Here is a 24,950-nt window from a genome sequence, read left to right as displayed (position 1 = left end):
TGCACATTTAACAGTTATAATTTAAAAAATTGTGACTGTTTAAAAGGTAATTAATAATAAATGACGCTAATTTTGAATTGTACCTCTTGATCACACCAGATTGAATCGTGACCAATGAACCTTGAATACATAGGGAAGATTTGAATTCTGAAAATCCAACCAATACAGGTTTTGAGAAGGGTACAGGTTAAAACCCAAACCCCTACCAGTTTCCATTGCTCTCCCTAAACAGTCCATAGACTGTCTTTCGAGTCTTTGACTTCAGCTATTTGATCCTTATATCGGATATGTGTTTATAGAAGGTACTGAGGTCGCTTCACCCTTGCTATGCGTATGCGTGGAGCTTCAGCTTCCGCTACGCCACGCCGTACCCAAAGCTCTATTGCTTTAAAAGATTCTCTAACAAATTGTACTCTCCCGTCCATCCGGCCAACACGCTTATCGCTTATGCCGCTGTTATCGAGGGATAACTGCTTTCAACCTTGAATGAACTGTTTTCACAACACTTTCCAATTACGTTATTGCATGCAACCGTTGAATAATAACGCTTTTGGCTCGGTGTTCCCTCTAGGTCAAACCATATAAATGGTAGGCATTAGACAAGCCAACTTGCAATTAGAGAGAAAAATAAAGGATCAAAACAGAGCACGACACTTATCAACCTATCTCTCACTTCTCTAGGACTCTATCTACGAAGGAGATGTCATTAAAGAAGCTTGTAGACCTTTCCATTCCTCTCTTCTCAAATCCCACTTTCATCGGGTCAAAACTCATCTCACAAAAGTGCCTTTAAACAAATTCCAACCAACCCACAGTTTGACAAGCCCGTCTACTGACTTGCGTACATGACTTCCCCTTATTCTACCCCACAATCGTTCCACTAATCCATATTCCACCATAATTTGTGAGGATGATTTCTTGGCTGAGTTGGTGGACCATATGACAACTATGAACGCATCATGCCACTTGGTATTATTTATCAGGACTAAGTTGAAACCTTTTTTTCATTTGATGTTAGGTGTGGCTGGTTATGTTGGTATTCAAAGTTCAAAGAACGCCTTAAGTCTGAAAAGTAAAAGGTAAACAAGATTTGATTTTCAAGTGGCAATATAATGTTAGATGCAATGGAATCAAGAATTTATAACTATCGTTTGATTTTATTATCTTGATGAGTATTGTTGATTTTGGGTGATTATGATTGTTCTAAGTAGATATTAATTTTAGGGAGAATGACTGTTCAGTTAAAATTCTTAATTTTATTGTATATTGGAGTAGATGTCAGTTCAGAATTGATGTCAATCATTTCAATCATTAATTAATTCAGATCAGTTAATTCAACCATTTCAATCAAAGGAATCTAACTCGCAATACAATCAAATTGCTAATCCATTGAATTGATCATATGGGTCAATGGATTATAGATCAATCTATAATATTTTTTTTTGGGTGAAATAGCATATTGGAGGTTGACCCAAATCGGCATCATGGCTGGTTCATAGGGTTACTGTTCCGACCAGCAAGGTCAACGACGGACTGTACCTAAACAATTATATGTAATTTGAAACAAATGAAACAGCTATTCATGAAATATAGGAAAAAATGATTATAAAACTGGCTTTATATATACAGAGAGAACAATAAAAAAAGTGGTCGTATACTCATATTAGCAGAGAACACGAGAAGAGGAATTATATGTTATGCCTCTTTTTTTAATACATCAACAATCGACGATTGTTATATGTAATAACATGATTGGAAATCAATACTAGAGGCGGTTCTTCGGCAACGAGCACACGCTCCGAGTCAAAACAAAAAAGAGAGAAAAGCGAGCCAAGGCACAGACGCTGAACGTTGAAGAAACACACAAGCACACGCACCTCTCTCTCTCTCTCTCTCTCTCTCCCCGACTGGAAGACAGAACAAATATCTGCTTTCTATCTAAAATTTTCGCTCATTTTTAACCATTCGAACAATGCGAATGGTCTGATCCTCCCTCCCCCCCCCCCTCTCTCTCTTTCTCAGACAGTTATTCCCCTATATCTATCTGTATAGTGAGAACACAAAGAAAAGAAGAAAGAATGGAATCACCAGAGTCGTCTTACGTTTCTTCTCCTGATGTCGCGCCCAAGCGATCCGTACCACCTAAATCTCCGACTTCAGGTAAGACGTCTTCGAAGCGCATTTGCTTGTCCTGTAACTTCCATTGTTTTATTACTCCCATGGAGATCTGTTCCTTCTGATCTGGTTTCTATCATCGGGCCCATAGCTTTTCAATTTTAGTTTCTTACATTTTTGGTTTTGTTTTTTTTGTTTTTTTTTCCGGTAGAAATTTTCCTGTTTGTGAAACCCTAACGTTTACATATCTTTTAGAAGTTTTTAATGGGAAAGAATTGACCTCGTGGATAGATAATTGCTCTATCATGTCGGGAACCTGAGTATGTGAATTAGTGAAGTTTCCAAATGATATTGTTTCATTGAATTTGAAAAATGTAAGCCTCTGTGTTATACTTTGTTGAGATGAACGATGCGAGCTTCGATGAGAAATGCGGATTCATTGGCTCTTTCGGTTTCGTATTATTAGTGTGGTAATTTTGTTGTGCTCGACAGAAATTTACGATTTTTGTCACGCTTGTTGTATTCGGGTTAAGCGGTTTATGTTAGAATTAAAACATGTTAATGCAGCTTCAGGGAATGTTTTTGGTATGTTTACCGTTTTAGATCTAGCTGGTCGACCTGGAGCGAGCAGAGCATGGATCGGCATTAACTGACGCAATACATATGTAGATTTTGAGAAATATAAGATGTGTCGAGCAAAACAACCTTCTCAGAGAAGAAATTGAAAGAAAAATGAAACCTTGCTGATGTTAAATGGACAATCCTTTATCTTTCACTGAACAATGCATGTGATACATGCGGCGATGTATCAAGCTTAGAAAAAGTTGTAATTTCTTCACCTTGCTGATATTGAATGCCTTATTTTAGAAGTCAAGCATGATGCCCCTGTTAATTCAAATGCTTTGGCTTTAACAAGGTATTTGTAGTATGCAGAATGCAGTGATCTTCTTCAACATGATATAGCTCCAATTTTGACATTTTTTTTTCATAAAAAAGTAAAAAAAGGAAAAAATTTGGAATTAAGAAGATCACACACATAGTGCAATTAAAGATTACTAACACTCATTTCAATTGTTTTATATGTATTGTTATAAGTATCTTTACCTTAAAATAATTCGTCCTGTATAATACATTTTCCTTCTATTTGATTGCGTCCTTAATATATTTCCTTTTACTGTAAAAAAACTGCTTTTAGAATGGTGAAATGTTTTTGCAATTCCAATTGTTTTATGCAGCTTTTTGTGGAGACAAATGAGAGGTATCTTCTGTCTATTAAGATTGTTATTGGAGGTAAAAATCATGGTTGGAAGCATTAGGTGTGTAGAGAATTATAATTGTATGAATTGTAGATTCTATGGACAGGAAAATAAATATGTAAAAGCTAAGAAGTTTTAAAGATAGAGAAACCCAAGGGAGCCTCAAACCATCAATGGCCATGTAACTATAAGAGCGGCTCTTTGGGTTGTTATTAGAGAAGTCAAGGCAATCTTAATTGACTAGATTATTAGGGGTTGGCAGGCCATTGCTGCTCATGCCATTAACAAAATCCTCTACAACAGGTTTGGATTCCATGGCACCATGTATTTAAAATAGAAATTTGTTAGCTCTTATTTTGGGAACCAATGTCCTTTGGGCATTTCTAGAAAGCAACAGACTGAACAGAGATGTAGTGGTGCATTCTGGTCCTATAAGGGCAAGAGATTCTTTAGGGGACAAAATATTGGTCTTGTTCATAGGCTGAGTGAAATATGCTTCAGTTTGTGATTTATCAAAAAAAAAAAAAAAGCTTCAGTTTGTGAAAGATCACATACAGTGTTGACAAATTGGTTTTGGCTGGATGGCCCAATTCAGAGGGGAACTTTGGTCTCTACAGCACTTTACCAAAGTGGTTAGATCTTTGGATTCTTGATGGAGCAGCTTCTTTGGAAAGGATCATAAAACTGCCAATTCTTTATCAAACAGTTTGCTCAAGAAGGTTCACAGTGGTTGTCCCTTCTAGGGAGTACCCTTTAAGGGTTGAGATTGTACTCTTTGTATTTTTGAGTGATTAGTAGTCTCCATATTGTACTTTTTTCCCTTGTTCTCCTTGCCCATGAAATTCTTTTGATTTATTACTGTTAAAAGGAAGAGGAAAAAAGAAACTAGAAGTACATGTCAGGGGTTATAATGATAAGAGCAACAATGATAATGAGTGCCATCTTTATAAAAAAATCTTTGATTGAATTAGTTATAGTAAGAGCAATAAAAAAAATTGGTCACAGTAATAGTGATTCATTGGGTTCAAACTAAATAGGAAATAGTGTTCAGATTTAATGGGTATCCTTGTAGGATGGCAGCATGTGGCTTCATCATCTACAAGAAGTGATAGATCTCAAGTAGACTAGAAGCCTCCTGAACAAGACCATACAAAGCTAAATTTTGATGGCTGCAGTCTGGAAAATCCAGGAAGATCAGGTATTGGAGGGCTTTTCAGAAATAAATCTGTCAAGTTCTTGGTGATATAATTTGGCAGTTAAGAAATGATCTCAGGCGATTCAAGCAGGCTTCTAAAGAAATGCTGATTCAAATACGGTGGATTAGAAGGTCAGCTAACAGCATGGCTGATGGCCTTACTAAGCAAGGAGTTCAAAGACAATCTATGTTTTGGGCTATGCTGTAGTTAGTGTATCTATTTAGGGTTACCTTTGGGGCAGTGATGTAATCAAAGGAATTGTCCTTTGGAGTCTGTTTGGGGCTGTGATATAATTAGTGGGATATATTGGACTTTTTGTCCGCCCACAACTTCTTGTTGTACATAATTTTTTAAGTTAATGAATCTATTTTGTGTTGCTTATCAAAAAAAGATTCTTGGTGATATACTCAGGTCCAATTAGAAGGGGAACTAGGTATGTGCAGAATTATTTTCCCTACTATAAGGATTGAGGTCAGTCAAAGTGTTAAGTTATTGAAAACCTTTCAGTAAAGGTGGTGCATTGGATAAAAAATTTAGATGTTGTTGCACCTTTCTCCATGGATGACATCATTGGAAGATGGCAGTAGGCTAGTTTGTCATCCCATAAACCTAGTACCTTCTCCATGGATGCAGGGAGCCTAGTAGATGTGTAACATGTGGTGAAGACTCAGAGGGAGTGGAACATCTATTCATACATTGCAAGTATGCAAGGGAGCTGTGGTCATTGAGGCTGTTTGGGGTGCAGTTCTGCTTCCCAAAAGGACTGATGGAGTTACTACGGTATGGTGCTGGAATCTAGCTGGTCTGTCTAAGAAAGGCAAAGTTATTTGGGTAGTTACTCCACCAGCTGTGCTGTGGGTCAATCTGGATAGAGAGAAACAGGAGAAGTTTTGAAGACAAGTACAACACAGTAGGATCAGTAATGAAAGGTTTTTGGGGTAGAATATACTCTTGGTTGGCATCACAAAGACTTCTCAAGAATATGCCATACAGTTCTTTTTTTGTTATCAGTAATCTTTTTGTATCTACTTGATTGAAATGGGTTTTTGGGATGTACAAGAAAATTCCGATCCCTGCTCAGTGCCTTATTATGCGGGGCTATGTATTTATTTGTTTTCCTTATTAATGAAATACATTACCTTTTCTCGAGAAGAAAGTGTGGTGTTCACTAGCCTTGAATGAAATCAAATTGAATTTTGAAGGCTGTAGCATGGGTAATACTGGCAATTTTGGCATATGGTGGAACACGATTCATGCAGCTAACCCCATGTGGTTGGGACAGGGCTTAGATGATGATGATGATGATGATTAAGAGGAGTAGTAGTTTTCATAAAAGTGATAAGGCTATCTTAGCCATCGATTCAGAGCCCATAGGTGTTTGAGATTCTACAAGTGTTCAATTATTAACTTACTTACAAGGACCGAGGTTGCACTTCTCTAAACTCCAGGAATATGATGGTGGAAGCCTGGAAAGGGACATTTAGGTAGTAGTGGTTTGACCAAGGATTACCAGCCAAGGATTATGGCAATGCTGGCATTATGACAGAAATCAAACATCTGTCAAGGTTGTCATCCTCTCACCCCAAAAAAGGTTGCCATCTGTTCTCATAATCTCTTCTTTTTCAGGTTTTAATCAAACTCTTCTTTATTTACCACAAAAAAGCATAAACTGTTAAAAATAGAAAGAAAGATTAACCATTCGAGGATAATCTTAGGTTCTAATTAGATGGATGGAGACCATTGATTCTGGCTTCTGGATATATTCACATGCAATAAGAGAGGGTAGATCCTCAGTGCCTTGTTCAAGTGGGCTCTGAGATCATCTAACTTTGTAGAAGATTCTTTGTCAAGGGAAGGAGTAGATTAGAGAAGTGCTAAAAATAGCAGGCTGACAAACTTGGGAACACTGTGTTAATTGATAAAATATGCCCTAAAAAAATGGTTATGTTGGTCTTTTAGGGTGTGTGTGGACTGAAATAAATGCTCAGATATTTGAGCAGTCAATTAATGATGAGCAGGTGGTCATGAGGAGAATTAAGAAGAAACTGTTTTCATGGTTATCTGCTCACAAGGAATTCAGAGGGGTGGCTTGTGAATCATTTTTTCAAGGGAGCATTTTTGTTCTCTGCTTAATGTATTGTTAATATCTTGCTAACAGGAATGTGTATAGGCCATAGCACCGTATAAGGATGTACAAGCTAACTGATGTAATATCTTTTTGAATAGCAATGCAAATTTACTTTACCTGTTCAAAAAAAAAAAAAAAACACTGATCCTACATCTACCCAATTTATTTATGCTATTATCAAGTCACACTTGTTCTAAACTCTTTGACTTTTGTGCGTACTTTGTTAAGTCTGGACCATTTTTTGATAATCAAGATAAAACTTTATTAGAAGAAAAATGAAAATACAAGAAAAGGTGATAAATAATCATCTAAAAGAGTAAAATCCAAAACGAAGGAATCCAAGCACCCCTTGATAATGGTCAACCGTACAATCAACATTGATAACAAAGTATAAAATCTCATATAGGAAAGACAGAAATTTTACTCTAAAAATCCACTATGTACCAATCTCTACAGTAATTTACCATGTGGAATCCCTCCATTCAGGATACACAGTCACACCCCACACTCCTGATTAACTGATGTCACTCCTGAACAAACCAACCACCTACCTCTTACAACATTGATTGCTATAAAACCTTCATCTCCCCTGCTTAAACCAAATTCTCAGTTTTCAATTTATCTGCCCCTTCACCTCACAAAATAAAAAATTCTCATTGCTCAGATAATAAAGTTCTGAACCATTTTATCCTTGGACTCACTCCCCTCCAGTCTCCAAATGAAGTGCTCTTTTTATAATGGAACAATAATGATTGGATCTAATGTTTTAAACTATTAATGGTTTTAGATCTTGATATTGATGGATAGAAAGTTTCAGAATAATGACAGTAGTGCCAATACAGAGAAGATGAACTTTCTAAACTGTAATTTGGAGGCATTATTACATTGTGGAATATTTAAGCCATTGAAAACACCATTTAATAAGTAGAAGGTTAGGGGATTGCTTTATGCTTTACACAGTGATCAGAAGATGATATTTCTGACCATCTAAATCTAATAATCATATGCACATACACATGATAAACTTAAACTTGAACAAATTATTGTCCTAAAATGCCATATGGAATTCTAAGGTAGATCCAAGTCATCATCCCTCAATTCTTTCAACCATATAATATTTTTTTTGGAAGGTGAAGTATCCTTGTAACCATCTTAAACTAAGCTTAGCTTTATTAAAGTGGCCATACTTGCTAGTTGCTACTTCTACAAAACATGTTTCATGTCTCTACATGCAGTTAATTTGAATATCTCAAGGATGTATTCTAGGCCAGTGTTGTATCCCATGATGTTCCTCTCTTGAAGTGAGAACTACTGCTGATGGTATTAGCTATTGCAAGTGTTATGACTTCAAATTTACATTTTTCAACCCAAAATTCATTAGAAAAGACTATATTTTAAACTTGAATCATGGCATAACCACTTGAATCCATTCGGTAAATCTCAAGTCTGAAAAGCAAAAAAATATCTGAAAAGGCTCTGAAAGCAATCTGAAAATTTGTTTTTCTACTTTTGCAGATATCTGAATATAGTGGAATTGTCCAGTAATTTGGATGTTGTGACATCTGAAAAAAGTACATCTTACAATATTACCCTTCAAATTGTTATTTAAATAACAACAAATGAAAATGGTTAAAGTATTATGGAAAATATTTATAAAATAATAAAAGAGGTTATTAAATAATATTAAAAATATTAATAAAAGTAATTGACCTCCTCCTTCTCTCTGCAAATAAACCAACACAATAGTGTACAGGACACTTCAAAAGATAATATGCAAAACAATCTGCTGAACCAGAAACTGACTTTTTCTTTTGTTTTTTGGTCTTCTTTTCCACATAATTAACTACTAGCAAAGGCATCTACGAACAAAACGCCAATTTGAAACCTCGAAAAATCAGAAACTGAGGTAGAATATCAGGACTGTACCACCTGCAAGAAGCAGAATAGCTATTCAGCCATTGGCGAGAAGTGAAAACACCAATTTGAAACCTTGAAAAATTAGAAACCGAGGTAGAATATCAGAGGACTGTACTACCTGCAAGAAGCAGAGGAGCTATTCAGCCATTGGCAAGAAGCGATGCGATGGTGAATCCAAGAAGGTTTGCTCGCATAAGAAGCTTGGCGAAGAGAAACAATGATGATAAATGGAGACGGTGATTGAGAAAGGATAACCACATTCTCCCTGTTGCAGGTTGATTGCAGAGGGAAGGAGACGGAGGAGGAGGGGGAGTTCTAGATTTTTCAAATTCATAAAGGGTACAGTGGGAAAACAAATTTTGTCGGTTACCTCTGAATGCACTCGGAGGTAGGTCGTCCTCTTAACAAATCCAAGGCATTTTCAGAGTTTGGAGGGTCGATTCAGAGGTGCTATCAAATGATCACAAAGCACCGGAAAGCAAGAATTTTAGCATTTAGAGCTCAGTTCAGCTACCAAACACCACCTAAGATCATTTTGTGGTTGCTAATGGTATGTTTCAGTTGGTTCTACATGGACTTTGCTGTAAAGGAAATTGAGTCTCCATGAGTTGTAGGACTCTAGGGTCCAAAATTTGATTCTGCAATTTATAGTTAAGATTACTGTTAGAAATGGAATAAAAATTCAATCAAATGCTAAGGGAGACTAAAAATGATTAGAAAAATGGGAGATTGAAATCCAATTCTCCCTAGTGGGTTTGTTTTATTGACAACAGCATAAATACTTGAATACATCCATTAGTTTTGGCCAAACTCTAGTTACTTCATTTGTGCTCTGAAGATTTTTTACAAGATGAGGCCATCCTCTGCTGGGATGATAGGGGTCTTGCCTGAGATGGTCCAAAGGTTTCCTAGCTGAATTAATAATTTGTCTACCAACTGTTGCCTTGCTTACTGTTTTAAAAACATCTCCCCTTGCCTTCTTCCTATCTGTGTCTGCATATGGCATGTGCATACATTCATATAGATGTATGATTATATCTACTTATTTCTGTAATCCTAATGATCATCTTTTATTCTTGCTTTTGTTAGATGACAAAGAGAAACATACATATATTAAATTCCTTGTATCCAATGCGGCTGCTGGTTCTGTCATCGGGAAGGGTGGCTCAACAATTACTGATTTTCAGTCACAGTCCGGGGCAAGGATTCAATTGTCACGCAATCATGAATTTTTTCCAGGAACATCCGACAGAATAATCATGATATCTGGAGCATTCAATGACATAATCAAGGCAATGGAACTGATTTTAGCCAAATTGCTGAGTGAGGTAGTCTTTACACTCTTGACTTTTCCCTCATTTTATTGGATCACATTTTTTATTTTCCTCTCAGGATATTAATAATGATGATGAAACCTTTGTTAAGAAGCAGAAGAAAGTAGAACTATTTAATTACAAGTCCAAAGAAATCAGAGTGCAAGACAAAAATGAGGCTCATTGTTCTACTTTATCTTGTACTGGTTCAGGCTCATGCTGAAGATGGCGATGATGCTGACCCTAAATCAAAAGTGAGGCTTATTGTTCCAAATAGCTCTTGTGGTGGCATTATTGGAAAGGGTGGAGCTACCATAAAGTAAAGCACCCTTACTTTATTTGTTAAGAATATCAGTGTTATTCAAAAAAAAAAAGTAGTGTTGCAACCTAGCATTCAAAGCTTTTGAAATTCTTGATTTGGAAAAAGGCTTCTATTAAGAAAGCTTCAGGTTAAGTTTGTTCATTGTCATTTAAGCCCTTTTCTTCCATCGAGGAAACCTTGAGCAACAGATAAAATGTCTGAGCTTCTTAATATAAAATTTAAGAACTTTGGTTGCCAGTGCCTTTTTGGTTTATTGGTTGAGTTTCTTGATGATGTTATATCACATATGAGTTGTTTTATATATACACATACATGATTTCTGATAAGGAAGTTCAAGTAGGACACTTAACTGGTTGGAGAAGTTTCCAAGGTAGATGATTAGTGAGTCAATGCCTATTTCTTTTGATGGGAATGTAGAACTGTTATTAGAACTTGGAGCAATGTGTATATACCTTGGGTTCTTATGTTTCTTTTCTTGGAAGATGGATTACTTGCTGCTTCTATTTTCTTGAAGCCATTACAACAACATTACATTACTGCCAACCACTGTTCTGATTGTCTTTGTCAGGTCATTTATTGAAGATTCCCAGGCAGGAATAAAGATATCACCCCAGGATCACAATTTTATTGGATTGAATGATAGGCTAGTGACACTGACAGGGTCTCCAGAGGAACAGATGCGGGCGATATATCTGATTTTGTCCAAGCTAACAGAAGATGCTCATTACTCACAATCTATGAACACTCCATTTTCATATGCAGGTGTGATTTTATGAAGTAGTGTACATGATGCTACCATGTTTTCCTTTTATTACTGGCTTCTCATCATAATTACATGCATCAATTGAGCATATTTTTGTTTGTTTAACTTAAATAGAAAAAGTTTTTTCTTGATGCTTTTTTTTTCTCTTTTTATTGATTCCGAGTACTGTTTTATATGGTTTTGGCATTTTAAAATCTCAGTATCTCTGGTTAATGTTACTGCACAGAGGATATGCAATCCACTTATGGTTCATTTTAAGAATGAAAGATTATAAAATATAGAAAATTATTAGAGAGATTTCTTGTGAAAGCTAGGACAAGAGAAGAAAGATCACCTCCTCTAGTGGGATTTGGTGTGCAAAAGCAAAGATGATGGGGTTTGGGATTGAGTAGGATTAGAAATAAGAATACACTCTCTTGGAAAGCGGTTTCTGGGATTCCATAATGAACCTTCATCTTCTTTTTGGCATTTGGTGATAAAAAGCAATTAGGGCTTACTTGTAAATTTTTTTTGATCAGTAAAAAAAATTTTATTAATATCAATTTCAAGTATTACAAATAGGTGGAATTTCCACCTTAAAGACAAACTTTATAATTTATAATTTTGCCCAAAACATTTGGTGCCTTGCTGTCCCTTGTTTGGCCAACACATCTGCCATCCCATTTGCTTATCTTCTCACCCATTTAAAGACAGCATTTAGCTCCCTTGATATGATTTCTATTTCCTGAAAAGTATGTCTATAGACCCATGGGATTTGGGAACTGCATCTTGTCCATAAAATGACCACCTGAGATTCCCCTTCCACCTCCAAGTTGTGGAAACCAAATTGCTTAGCAACTTTTAACCCGTGGAATAATCCACACAGCTATGCTGTCAATGCATTTCCATCTGTTAATGGTCCTAAATTTAATGCTAAGACCTTTCATTCTGTGTCTCTGAACACCCTCCCAGCCTAGCTGCAACTTGACTACCAATATAACTCCCATAAAAAATGAGTTTAACAAAGTTGGTTGTTGGGGGTCTCCATTCCATATTTACCCTTTCCTTGGCTTGAGCTGATAAAGCTACTTCCTTCAAAGTTCTTACATTGTCATTTGTTGAGAAACCTTGAAAATCCTCTAGGGTCTTCACCCAATGTGCTACTTTAATATTCACCAAACTAAATATTTCCATTTCTGTTCTACTCTTTTCATTAAAAATCTTCCCATTCTTTTCTTCCCATACGGTCCATATCATGGTGGCTCTCATTGCTTTCCACATAATTCTTCCCCTTTTCTTTGGTTGTCTCAAGAAATTTGGGTCAAAGAGACCCACCACATCTTGAGGAGTCCACTTGCACCCAAAGCAGTGATTTAAAAGGCACGCCTCAGGTGTGCCTAGGCGCACAGGTGAGGCGCATTTTGGGGTATGCGCCTCACCCAGGTCCTAGGCGCCTAGGCGTGCGCCTGATGCGCCTTGCGCCTCAGCCCAGGCATGCACCTTTTTAAAATTTTGCGCCTTTTGCTTATTTTTGAGTCTAACGGCTGGGCCGGGGGCTCTACCCCTTGGACCCCTGACCACGCCCCTCGAGGCAAGCCCGAATAAGTCTATGTTAGGGTTTAAAATTCTTATTTCTCACATAAAAAATTATGGTTTTATAACTTTCATTGCCCTTTAAGAAGATATTTTATTGCAATGAATGAATGAACAACATTAGCTACAAAGAGAGTGAAGCTACAAGGAGACAACTCAATAGAAAAAAGAGAAATACATAGACCAAACAAAAGGGTAACTATTAAGCCAGCTCTAGAATGTTCCAAAAACCAGAACCAAGGTCTTCTTTTGTAATTCCTTCAAAACTTTGGGAGAATAAGAACCCAATCCATAATTCTTTTGGTGCATAGTAGTGTCATATGCTCACTTGTTTGAAACTTCACTTCAAATATTCTTCTATTTCTTTCTTTCCAAAGTTCCCAACAGACAACAAAAGGCAATTACCAAACTTAGGACACCCCAGACCATGAGGGTAGTGGGCCACATCGAGGGATGGAATGTCTCTATCCTTGTAGACAGTGGTAGCTCCCTGAGCATTATATTGGATGAACTCACCAGTCAATTGGGCCTTACAGTACAGCCCATTATAGCTTTTTCAATAATTGTGGCAAATTGGAGCTTGATTACATGCTCAGGGGTGTGTTGGAAGGTGGGCCTTAAGGTCCAGAATCATTTCTTCACAGTAGACTTATACCCTTTGGGGTTCTTAGGTAATGGCATAGTCCTGGGGATGCATTGGCTAAAGCAATTGGGCCTGATCTTGAATGATTGGACCAAACTCTCTATGGATTTTGATTTCAACGGGAGGAAATGTCAGATTCAGGGGTTTTATCCTCAATCACCTAAGCAAGAGTCTACCCATGTTATTCTTAAAAGCTACTAGCATCTATACATGTTAATCCTTATGCATTTGGGCTCATGGGCCCTGGACCCAATTTTGGTTTCAGAAGACCTCGAAAGACCCTGAAGTTGATAAAACCCAACTTCAGTCTCTCCTACAAGAGTACCAAGATGTTTTTCAAGAGCCTTAGGTCTTGCAACGTACAAGGGTCCATGATCATAAAATTCCCATATGTCCAGGTGTTGCACCCATTGTTGTCAGGCCATTTCGCTGCCCACCATATCAGAGAACTGAAATTGAGAAAATGGTGAATGAACTTTTGGCCGAGGGACTGACACAACCCAGCAACAGGCCTTACTTGTCCCCTGTCATATTAGTTAAGAAGGACGTGACTTGGTGTTTCTGTATTGACTATTGAGCTTTGAACAACATTGCAGTTAAAAGACAGGTTCCCTATACCGTTGATAATGAACTGTTTGGTGAGTTGGGCTAAGCGGTGTTCTTTTCTAAGTTAGATCCGAGGTCGGCTTATCATCAAATAGGAATGCACCCCAGCAATGTTCATGAGACAGCATTCATGGCTGCAGATGGTCACTATGAATTTCTGGCCATGCCTTTTGGCATGACCAGTGCTCCTGCCACTTTTCAAAGCCTCATAAATGATGATTTTGGGCCTTTTTTGCATTGTCATATATTGGTATTCTTTGATGACATCTTGGTGTACAGTCCCAGTTGGCCCACCCATTTGGAGTACCTATGCTGTACCTTGGACATACTGAGACACCATCAACTTCTTGCAAAGCTTTCCAAATGTTCTTTTGGACAAACTAAGGTCCAGTACTTGGGCCATGTTATCTCAGGTGGAAGGATACAAATTTATCCAAAAAAGATCAAGTGTATGGTGGATTGGGCCCAACCCACTTCATTGTAAGGCTTGAGTGGATTTTTGTGTTTAACCTGTTATTTCTGCTGGTTCATCAAGGGTTATGGCTTCATGGTTGAAACCCTTACCAGACTACTTAAAAAGGGGCCTTTCCATTGGACTGAAGAAGATGAACAAGCATTTGAAACACTCAACCACAATAACTTTGCCGCCCATCCTAGTGCTGCCTGATTTTCTAAAGAATTTACTATTGGAAGTGATGCATCAGGGAGAGGAGGGAGTGCTATTTTAATGCAACAAGGCCAACCAGTAGCATATTTTAGTAAAGTGCTCTCTTCCCAAACACATCTCAAGTCTGCGTATGAAAAGGAATTGATAGCAGTTACTTTGGCATCCAAAAATGGATGACCTATCTTTTAGGGCAGCGCTTTGTGGTGAGGACTGATCACCGCAGTCTAAAACACTAGTTGCAGCAGCGGGTTATAAGCCAGAGCAACAGAAATGGACTGCCAAATTATTGGGTTATGATTTTGTGATTGACCATAAACCAAGTCCTTCTAATGCCGTGGACGATGCTTTATCCAGGCCCGAAGAATTAAGATATATGGGGGGTCTCATAGTTGCAGCTTCTCCTCCTGTATTAGATCAAACAAGAAGCCAAGGAGGATTTGGAATTGGCCCTGATTTGAGCCCAGTGGGCTCAAGATCCCAGTAGTGTGCCTGGCTATTCAATGGATGGGTCTGCTCTATTTTTTTTTTTGAGAAAATTTAACCAAGATTTATTGAGAATAAAAGGGGGGGGGGGGGAACAAAAGGAGATATACAAAACAGGGGGGGAACCCGTGCAAGTTACAAAGGAGGAAGCTTGTCGCTATACAGATGCTCCAAATACACACCAAATTTAGCTAGGCCATCTGCAGTATGATTGTATTCCCTAGGAATCCAAACTAAGTTAACATTCAATCCATCCAAAGAATCCCAAGCTTCAGTCAGATAGTGATAAAGTCTCCAAGGGCCCCCTTTTTTGTCTCTTAACCATTTTATTGTATTTTCTGAATTACCTGCAATGATCAAATTCTGAATACCCAAATTCTTAATTATCCTGATTCCGGTTAGAGCAGCCATCACTTCAGCCTTTGTGGAGTCAGCCCAACCGATTGGGCCACTAAAAGTCCAGCAGATATTGCCCCTTTCGTCCCTTACTGTACCACCAATACCTGCAAAACCCAGACTGCCTAAGGCACAACCATCAAAATTAAGGGTTATCATACCTTCACTGATGGAAACGGGATGCCTAAAGGGAGTTTGCTGAGGATGAGGTAGAAACAGAAAGGGGTGAATATTTCTGATAATATCATTGACTGAAAGTCCTTTAAATAGATCTGAATTCACCGACCAAAGGATGCAAAGATAGGTAATATCTGAGATTAACTCCTCCAAGGTTCTGCTTTTATTGTCAAAGATACGGGTGTTTCTTTCATCCCAAATGCCCCACATTACTGCATGAGGCACTGATTGCCAAAAGACTTTACCCCTTTTGCTAAGCCCTATTCCTTGCCATTGATTCAAGTTGTCCATAATGTGTTTTGGAAAAGCCCAGCTGTACCCTGCCATATTCAAGAAATGGGACCATATCCTTTGAGTGAAGCTGCAATGAAGAAGGATGTGATCTGCAGATTCACCCTCGCTGAGACATAAAATACAAACATGAGGAGAAATGGAGCGTCTTCCCAAAAGCTTTTTCTGAAGGAGATCACAAGTATTAACTTTCTGGAGACGGGCTTCCCATACAAAGAAGCAAATTCTTGAGGGGATGTGGCTGCACCAAATTTTCTTGTAAGGAAAAGAGGGATGCTGATCTTCAGCAGTCAAAGCCCTGAACATAGACTTAGAAGAGAATTCGCCATTTGGGTGAAGGGTCCATATTCGGGTGTCAGAATGAGAGGGGGATATATAGGCATCTTTGAGGGTTTGGATGGTAGCCCGGAGTTTGGTCTGCTCTATTTTATGAGGGTTGTTTGGTGGTAGCCCGGAGTTCGGTCCATCATCATAACCTTTTACAGTTGTTTCATGATTTCGGCCCTTGGTTGGGTATTCAGGCGTACTCCGAACATACCAGTGGCTGGTGGCCCATTTTTTCTAGCCCAAAATGAAGAAAATGATGCAGACTTATGTAGCTTCTTGTGCAACTTGTCAGCAACAAAAATACATTATGCAGTCACCAGCTGGACTACTTCAGCCCGTCAATTCCAAATCAGATCTGGGATGATATCATGATGAATTTCGTCACAGGCCTTCCTAAATCAGCAGGAAAATCAGTGGTTTTTGTGGTGGTGGACCAAATGATAAGTACACCCATTTTGTTGCATTACCTCACCCATATACTGCCACTACAGTAGCACAGGCATTCATTGATAATGTAGCAAAGTTGCATGGCACCCCTAATAACATAGTCACGGATTGAGATCATATTCTACTAGTTACCATCCCTAAACCGATGGACAGACCAAGGTGATAAATCGTTGCCTGTAAACCTACCTAAGGTGTTTTATTGGTGAGAATCTGAAACAGTGGACACATTGGCTGCCTTGGGCTGAATACCAGTTCAACACCACTTTCCATGCCTCTACAGGACCTACTCCCTTCAAGGCTGTTTATGGATGGGATCCTCCTTCACTCTTACCTCATGAGAAGGGGTCCTCTGCTATTGCTGAAGTAGACCAGCAACTGCCAGTTCGTGATGAATTGCTTCAATCCCTCAAAAAGCATCTGCAATGGTCCCAACAAAGAATGAAATCAGCATATGACGAGAAGCATTGAGATGTGGAATACAAGCCAGGAGACATGGTGTTTCTTAAGCTACATCCTTACCAGCAATCCTCTTTAGCTTGTCGGGCTTGGCAGAAATTATCACCCAGATACTTCGGCCCATTCAAGATCTTGGAATGGATTGGTCAAGTAGCTTACAAGCTGGATTTACCAGCATCTTCCAAGCTGCACCCAGTCTTTCATGTGTCTCTCTTGAAGCCATTCATTTCTCCCTCCGCTTCTGTTAGTTCAACTTAACCTCAGTTCACTGATGATGGAGAACTGCTTGTCCAACCTCATAAAATCACTGCTGATAGGTGGATCAAGTCTGGCAATCGTACCATCAAGCAAGTGTTAGTACAGTGGTCCAACCTTCGAATTGAAGATGCTGGACTTGGCTAAGCTGCAGCAACAGTTTCCCTCCATCAAGGCATCAATCTTGCAGACAAGGTCGATATTTAGGGAGAGGGAGTTGATAGAACCTAGAGATCAGTGGAGGAACAGGACCCATACACTTGAGCTTCATCCTAGGCCCAGGATCCAAATCGAGTGCTGACCCACAGAGATATTCCCTACAAACCACCTCTTAAATATGTATATTCTAGAAGGACAGGTCAACAGAGATAGTTATTGGGTTGTTATTCTTGATGGAAAATGGATGTAAGAGGCTATAAGTAGCTATTCGAACAAAAGGAGGAATACAAGAGAAAATTTCCTCCAAATCTTCTTCCCTCTTCTGCTGTGTGTATGTGTATGAGTGTAGGAGGCAGAGCTCCCTTGAAGAGTTGAAGTAGCTCTGGTTCTCTGTCCTGCTCTCGGCTTTAACACTCTACCTCCTTGTTCATCATCTTCTTTTCTTATTTGATTCTTTCTCTTGGACATGAACAGGGTCTCTGCCCCCTTTTCTTAATTTTTTTTTTTCTGTTTCTTTTTCTACTTTTTTCCTTCTCTTTCTTGGACCGAAATGGGGCCTCTGCCCCTCTTTTTTCTTCTCCTTTTCCTTTGTTTTTCTTTCATTTTTTTGCTACTTTCATTTTTGTAAAACGGGGGCTATATAAGTATTTCTTCAAGCAGCAAATTTGCTCACCACTTGGAGATCGAAATCCTGGTGGATGAATCTTGTATTTCCTTCTTTTAGATCCCTGTTCAAGAAGGCATTTTTGATGTATTGCTGATGTAGTGGCTATGCAAGGTCTGCAACAAAAGATGGAATAACCCTTAGAGTTTTTCTTGGTGACAGGTGAAATGTTTCAGTGTAGTGAACCTTATACATCTGCATAAATCCCATAGAGTCTGTTTAGTTGCTAAGAAAATTAGTATGGGAAAGGATGAGACGAAAAAAATGAATTTTATTTCTCATTTTGCCATCTTCTTGTATTTGGTTGCTAAGAACAAATATATGAGAAAAAAATTTCTTTTCTAGTGTTTGGTTGCTGAGATAATTGGGTTGGTTATATAAATTAGTCCATTTTTTGCTCTCCAGTTGGCATGTTTAACAATGTACACATTGGATTTGCATGCTTTTAATGTCTGACATGACAGAAATGAGGAACCACATATCATCAGATGTCACGAAGGTGCCTTTGTGATGATGTTTTGAAAATTGACCTGGACACTGAACCGGTGTTCCCTCTGGGTGGATGGCTCACCAGTTTAATTACAGGTCAATGGGTTGGCCTGTGATGTCATAACAATAAAAAATAAAAAATTGACCCAGAAACAGGTTGAATGGGTCAATGGTTTAACCATCTGGGTTGATTGGATCATTCACCAAGTCTTTTTATTTATTTTTTGTATTTTTTTTGCAATCTAGCAGGTTATAGGTTAACTGAACCTATATTCAGGACCAGGTCATCAGGTCAACTGTCTGACTGGCTGGGTCAATGGAGAGTTGAAAACATTAGCCACATAGGAATGGGGATGTGAAAACTTTCACTTATTGCTCATTTTTTTATTTTCTCACTAGGGTTGCACCGTTTTAGTGAGACCTCACATCTCTCATTTTGGGACTTGAGATTGCAGTGTTTCTCTTCCTCATGCCACAAAAGAAAAAAACGGAAATGGTATCTAATGGAAATATTCCCTTTTTTCTCATCTATTTCTCAATAACCAAGCTGACCCTTAGTTACCAGCTTGGCATTGTATCTCCATTGATCTATCAACCTGGCATTTTACAGAAAATCCCCGTGCACCCTACTAGTTCTTTCTTATCAGGAAGATCAACAAGCTCTCGTGTGTTTTTCATATAGAGCATTAATCTTTTCCAAAACGTCTTTGTTTAGGTATTTCTAGGGCCTTTGCAATGCCTATGGCACTAAACAGAACGGAATGGCAAGACAGGATTCATATAAATCCCATATAGTTGGAACAAGGCTTAGATGATGGTGACATAGTAGAGTTGTATCCTAGGAAATGTAACGTTAAAGCTGGCTTTTTAACAACAGATGGGGTGGCTAGGGAGGGATTTTGTTGTTTGATCCTCTTTTTAATACTTGTAAAGCTTTTTGCCTATTTATACAGTTGATACATTACTGAAGAAAAGTTGATAGAGCAGAGAACAATTATTGATGAAAAAAAATAATGCTTCACATTGCATCTCATGAACTGATAATTTTTGGAGAAATGTTAAAGTATATCTCATTAATAGGGGACTACAGGATCCCCAAAGTATACATTGACTGTACACCAATTCTCAACTTTCTCCATTTATCCATCACCACAGTAACATATCCTGGGTAAAAATATTACAAAAAATAACATTTCTCAGCATTTTCCTTACATATGGCCACCAGTACACCATTATAGTGCAGATTTTGTAATAATTTCTTCTTGCCTTGCTGTCTATTAAAAATTTTTCAGATTTCTCTCCAGGATGAACTTTCTAACACTTTCTACGAATCTATCAGTCAAAATTTTTGTGTTTACATTCAGTGGGTGCTAAGAATTCCTGCTTTGATGGAGTGCACTTATTTTCAATATGATGTGCTGTATTGGCACTTGAGTGCAGTGATAATGAGCAAGGATTTGAGTAATTTGACGGTAAAAAATGGCTCTTGATATAATGGTAGGGCAGGATTCATATGGAAATAGTTAGGATTAAGGCTGAGTTGGTTGGAAAAAAAATAATAAACTCAATCATTAGTGCGGTTCTATTTCCTAAAATTGATCATAGATTACAATTTTGTAAATGAGGGACATTCATGACCAATATTTCATGGTTCTATATGGTTCTGATTTAATCTTATCTATAGGACAGGTTGAAGTGAAAATTGATGCTTTATAATTTTTTCTTTAATTTGAACTTTTAGGTGTTAACTTCTCCGGTTTTCATGGTATTCCATATACATACATGCTTCCTTCTCTTGGAACAGTAGCATACAATGCAATACACTTTGGACCAAATGGCACGGGAGGAAAATTTCAGAATAACAAGGTTTGCCCCATTCTTGATTTGTTTGACTTTATCTTGCAAATGGTTACTGATTATTATATCAATGACTAAGCTCAATGCTAATTTAGGATGTCTAACTTGGAATGCTATTAAAAAATGCTTCATAAGTATTAGTATTATCTTCTACTGTAGTTACTGATAAATTAATTTTTAGGTCCCATTGTTTTCCAGGTTATGTTTGTCAGAGTTGGTCCATCTTTTTTGGTAGAACATCAGAGTTGATCAATTTTGAGAAATGATCTTCCATGTCAGTTCATGTTTTTGTTTTTGGCACTTTGCCTCAGCAGCCCAGTTTAGTGAATTATGAAGTAGTTCACTGTTTTGGACTTACAAAATGCTGATGTTTATAAAAGGCCACTACCCAATGTTGGTCCTAGCTATCTGGACTGGAGTCTTCGGAGAAGTGGATTTGGACCTAACTTATTGTCATTTTAGCTGCTCTCAGACTCGAACCTACGCTCTCACACTTGCCAGCCTGAAATTTTACCATTAAACCAAGCAATAATTGAAAAGCATTCCCTAAAACTCGGAAATAATTGCAAAAATCCCTCTTTTGTTCTCTTTGGCTGATAACAAAGAGGCCACAGTTGCCGAGTGCTTTGATCTGATCCGGGAGAGGTGGTTTTCATGACTAAGAATTGGAGGAGGGGTGTCCAATCTTCTGAACTGCTTAATTGCCTTCTCTTTCGATCCATTTTTGCATGATCAGTGGACTTGGAAATGGAGTGCTGATGGCATTTTTACAGTCAAGTCCTTTGCGGATGGTCTAAGTGATTTGAGGGATCTGAGTTTCCTGTAAAACAAGTATGGATTCTTTCCTCTCCTTCAAAAATCAACTTCTTAGTTTCACATGAGCTCTTGGCAAATGTCTGACTAGAGGCAACCTAGCAAGGAAAGGTGTTCCCATTGAAGATATGAGTTGTGGGGTGTGTGGGCAAGTCCAGGAATCCATTGATCATCTGTGCATTCACTGCACGACTGCTTGGGCAGATCCATATTGCACATGGTTTGAACCAACCCTCTTGGGAAGTGAAATATATACGTGGAATTTTTGTTTACTAGACCAACCCAACCGGGGAAGGGGCAAGAAAACTATGTATCTGGGTTCACAGAATGTGCATCTTTTTGATGCTCAAAATGGGCCAGATTTATTTATTTCTTTTGAAAGGCCATGGACATTGCCAATCGAGGACTGGCTCGTTGGTGTGTTAGCTGGGTTACTCCAGCATTGACGCAGAATCAAGTCCTGCAACCAGCACTTCGGGGAAAAAGGGGTAAAGGGGAAAGTTATGGGTGATTAATAAAAAAAAAAAGGCCATGGACATTGTAATTTCATGAAAGAGAGAATTCATCATATTAACGTTGCCGTATGAGTTGGGTCTAGATCCTTGGGATGCAATAAGTTGAACTCTTCTTGGATGGGAGAGTGCTGCATTCTTTTGGATGTGATTTGATGTCATCTTAGGTCAAAATTTACGTTAGTTAAAATTTACAATGCTTTTGGCCCTTAAAGTTACCAGCTGTCCAGATGTTTTCTCATTCTTCACAAATTTAGCTTAACCTTGAGTTTCCAATATCATATTTGGGCAAATCACATTTGTGTGTGTGTGTGTGTGTGTGTTTACGTGCTTGGAGTTCCTTCTCATCAAGCCCCTCTGGTTGATCCAGGAAGATCGAGGCAACTCTGTGACAATTGGTGTTGCTGATGAACATATTGGAGTAGTTGTTGGTCGTGGTGGAAGGAATATAATGGAAATTAGCCAGGTTTGTAAGAAATAGCCTCCAGTTTGCTTATTTGCTTTGTTGTGCATAATAGGAATTAGCAGGTGCAATAAATAGAGTCACTTTGTTCTGCAGGTCAGTGGTGCCAGAATAAAGATATCAGACCGAGGTGATTTTATGTCTGGGACATCTGACAGGTATTGACTATGGCTTCTTGATATACACTTGTACGCTTTCTGGTGTTTTGATATGTGCCTGTATTTGTCTATTTCATGTTTCCCTGTTAATTTGGCAGGAAAGTTACAATCACAGGGTCACAAGGAGCAATACGTGCAGCTGAAGCAATGATAATGCAGAAGGTTGCTTCTGCTGCTGAGAGGTGATTGATGCTTTCTTTGCGGCTCAGTAGTTTTAAGTTTTTTCCTTTGCTTTTGTTGAGAATTTATTTCGTGGACACTAGGCCAAGTTAGTTATGATTTTTTATAGTGATGAGTTTGGGAACTGTGTCCGCATATCTTACTTTCCTGACATGTCAGTGAACTATGAAATCTGTGGTGAGGGAAGAAAAAAGGAGGAAAAAGGAACGAGTTTCAATTGGGCCTGGTTTGGATCTTCTGTTAACTTCTTTGTGGGCATTTCTCTATCATAGGGAACAAACTCCTTTAGATGCTATAGAAGTTAAAAAGTCTAACAAGATTCTAAAAAACAGTGGGCTGAGGCTGCTGTAACTGGTTTTGTAGACCAATGTAACCGTAATTAGAACATATCTCTCTGTATACAATTTTAAACTTTTTTAAGTGATATATCAGTTTTGTACTCTATCACACACTTTGCTTTTCTTAATCCCTTCACATGTATATGTGCGCTCTTCGCTTCTCTTAAATCCATTTTCGCTTTGATTTGAAATTTTATGTAAGCTTATCTGACCTTGCACCATTCTGCAATTCTGCTAATGCTGCTGTATCTGTTAAGGTGTTATTCCTCCTTAACTAATTGTGCTAGTTTTAATATTGAAAGGATGTAGGATACAAAAATCTTTGATGTGTGTTTAAATGCATATTTATCTCTAGCCTAGGTTAATGATGCGTGTCAACTGTAATGAACTAACAGTCCATATGGCAGCTCCCACTTGACGAGTTTGGATCTCTTGCCAACAGAATATGTTCCAACACCCTTCCAACATGATCCCGTACTGCACATCTCATACATGGCAGCTCCCACTTTTATGTTGGGTCTCCGTCTCATGGTGAGATTTGCAGTGTCGGGTCATGTTAGAAAGTTGTTGGAATGTATTTTGGTGGTAGGAGATCCCAACTCTGGAAGTCTGGATAACCCAGGCTATGCCTCAAAAGAAGGCCTGATCTAGATATGTGGCAAGGGTTTTGGGGCTGAAATTTGCTAGGGTGATAACAAGAAAGTCCGGATTTTTTGGATCTTTTTTTTTGATCAATAACAGTAATTTTATTAAAAATATATGGAAATTACAACCAGATTGGAGGGGTAAGAAATCTTAACCCTCACTTACAGAACTGAAAACACCTATTACAATATAGCCCAAAAGAAATTAGGTCTTCCCACCCCCTGTTTAGACAAGGTGTCAGCCATGGAATTAGTGCTCCTCTTGGTCCATTGAATTCTTACAATCATATTCTGAGTTAGCTGCTTGATTTTCTTTCTTTCATTTGAGAACTTTCACAGGCTAGACTCTTCCTTCTGCAACCAACTAACAGTCAATTGAGAGTCTCCTTCCACCAGCAGCTTACTAATATTCAACTGCTTAGCTCTTTTTACTCCTTTTAGAACTGCCAGGATTTCAGCTCTCAGAGAATCCCCCCAGCCTATAGATCCTGAGAACAAAGCAATAATTCGACCTTCTTCATCCCTGAAAATACCACCTATGTCTGAAGGGCCTGGATTACCTTCACTGCTACCATCGAAGTTCAATTTGATGAAACCCAAATCTGGTGGAGTCCAAACAGGTTTAATAGCACTAGACATAGGAGTTGACCGAGCCACTTCTTCCCAGTTTCTAATGATGTCTCCTACTAAATAGGCTTCAAAAAGCTTGAAAGACTTGACCCAGTGTGCCACCCTAACATAAACAATTTCTATGAGGTCTTTCTTGCTTTTTTTCTTTTTCATGAAATAATATTTGATTTCTTTCTTCCCAGACCGTCCAATAAATAGCAGCTCTAGCACATCTTCACAAAATTTTACCTCTCTTCTTTAAACCCCTCACTTGAGTGGAACTGAATAAGCTTTGCACGCTTGAAGGGGAGGGCCACCTACAACCAAATAAAGAAAAGAACCAACACCAAATCTCTGAAACAAAAGGGTAAGAAACAAGCAAGTGATAACAGCTTTCACCATTCTTCTTACATAAGATGCACCAATGCGGAGATAAACACCAATTAGGCCTTTTCTTTTGAAGTATGTCACAAGTGTTACACTTTTCTATGATTGCTTCCCAGCAAAAAGCACCTACCCTAGGAGGGATAGGGCTACCCCAAACTTCCCGGACTGGAAAAGAAGACCCAGGTACTGGACTAGGCTGTGTCAATGCTTTGAAAAAAGAGGAGTAGGAGAAGATATCCGAAGGGACAAGGGACCAAACCCTAGAGTCCACACTGGAAGGTTCAAGAGCTACCTCATCCAAGATTTTAAGCAAATTCGAAATGGGTTCCAACTCAGAATCTCTGAAA

General features: G+C 38.4%; 1 protein-coding gene across 2 annotated transcripts; it reads left to right on the top strand.

Annotated features, from left to right (window-relative positions):
- The first annotated feature begins 1,636 nt into the window (after positions 1 to 1,636).
- On the top strand, positions 1,637 to 23,072 carry BTR1L (binding to TOMV RNA 1L (long form)). 2 transcript variants are annotated; one of them, XM_010268989.3, is made up of 8 exons: positions 1,637 to 2,160; positions 9,702 to 9,940; positions 10,138 to 10,244; positions 10,816 to 11,009; positions 20,447 to 20,508; positions 22,195 to 22,290; positions 22,384 to 22,445; positions 22,544 to 23,072. In XM_010268989.3, exons 1-8 carry the CDS (start codon positions 2,079 to 2,081, stop codon positions 22,629 to 22,631), a joined length of 930 nt encoding a protein of 309 aa, XP_010267291.1. In that variant the 5' UTR covers positions 1,637 to 2,078; the 3' UTR covers positions 22,632 to 23,072. The 2 variants fall into 2 exon arrangements, with proteins under 2 accessions (XP_010267291.1, XP_010267290.1); XM_010268988.3 differs by having other exon boundaries at positions 20,384 to 20,508.
- Positions 23,073 to 24,950: the final 1,878 nt, after the last annotated feature.

This window comes from Nelumbo nucifera, chromosome 6 (assembly GCF_055504915.1).
Source record: "Nelumbo nucifera cultivar China Antique chromosome 6, China Antique-T2T, whole genome shotgun sequence".
Classification (NCBI taxonomy): Eukaryota; Viridiplantae; Streptophyta; class Magnoliopsida; order Proteales; family Nelumbonaceae; genus Nelumbo; species Nelumbo nucifera.
This window is presented reverse-complemented; position numbering and strand designations above follow the sequence as displayed.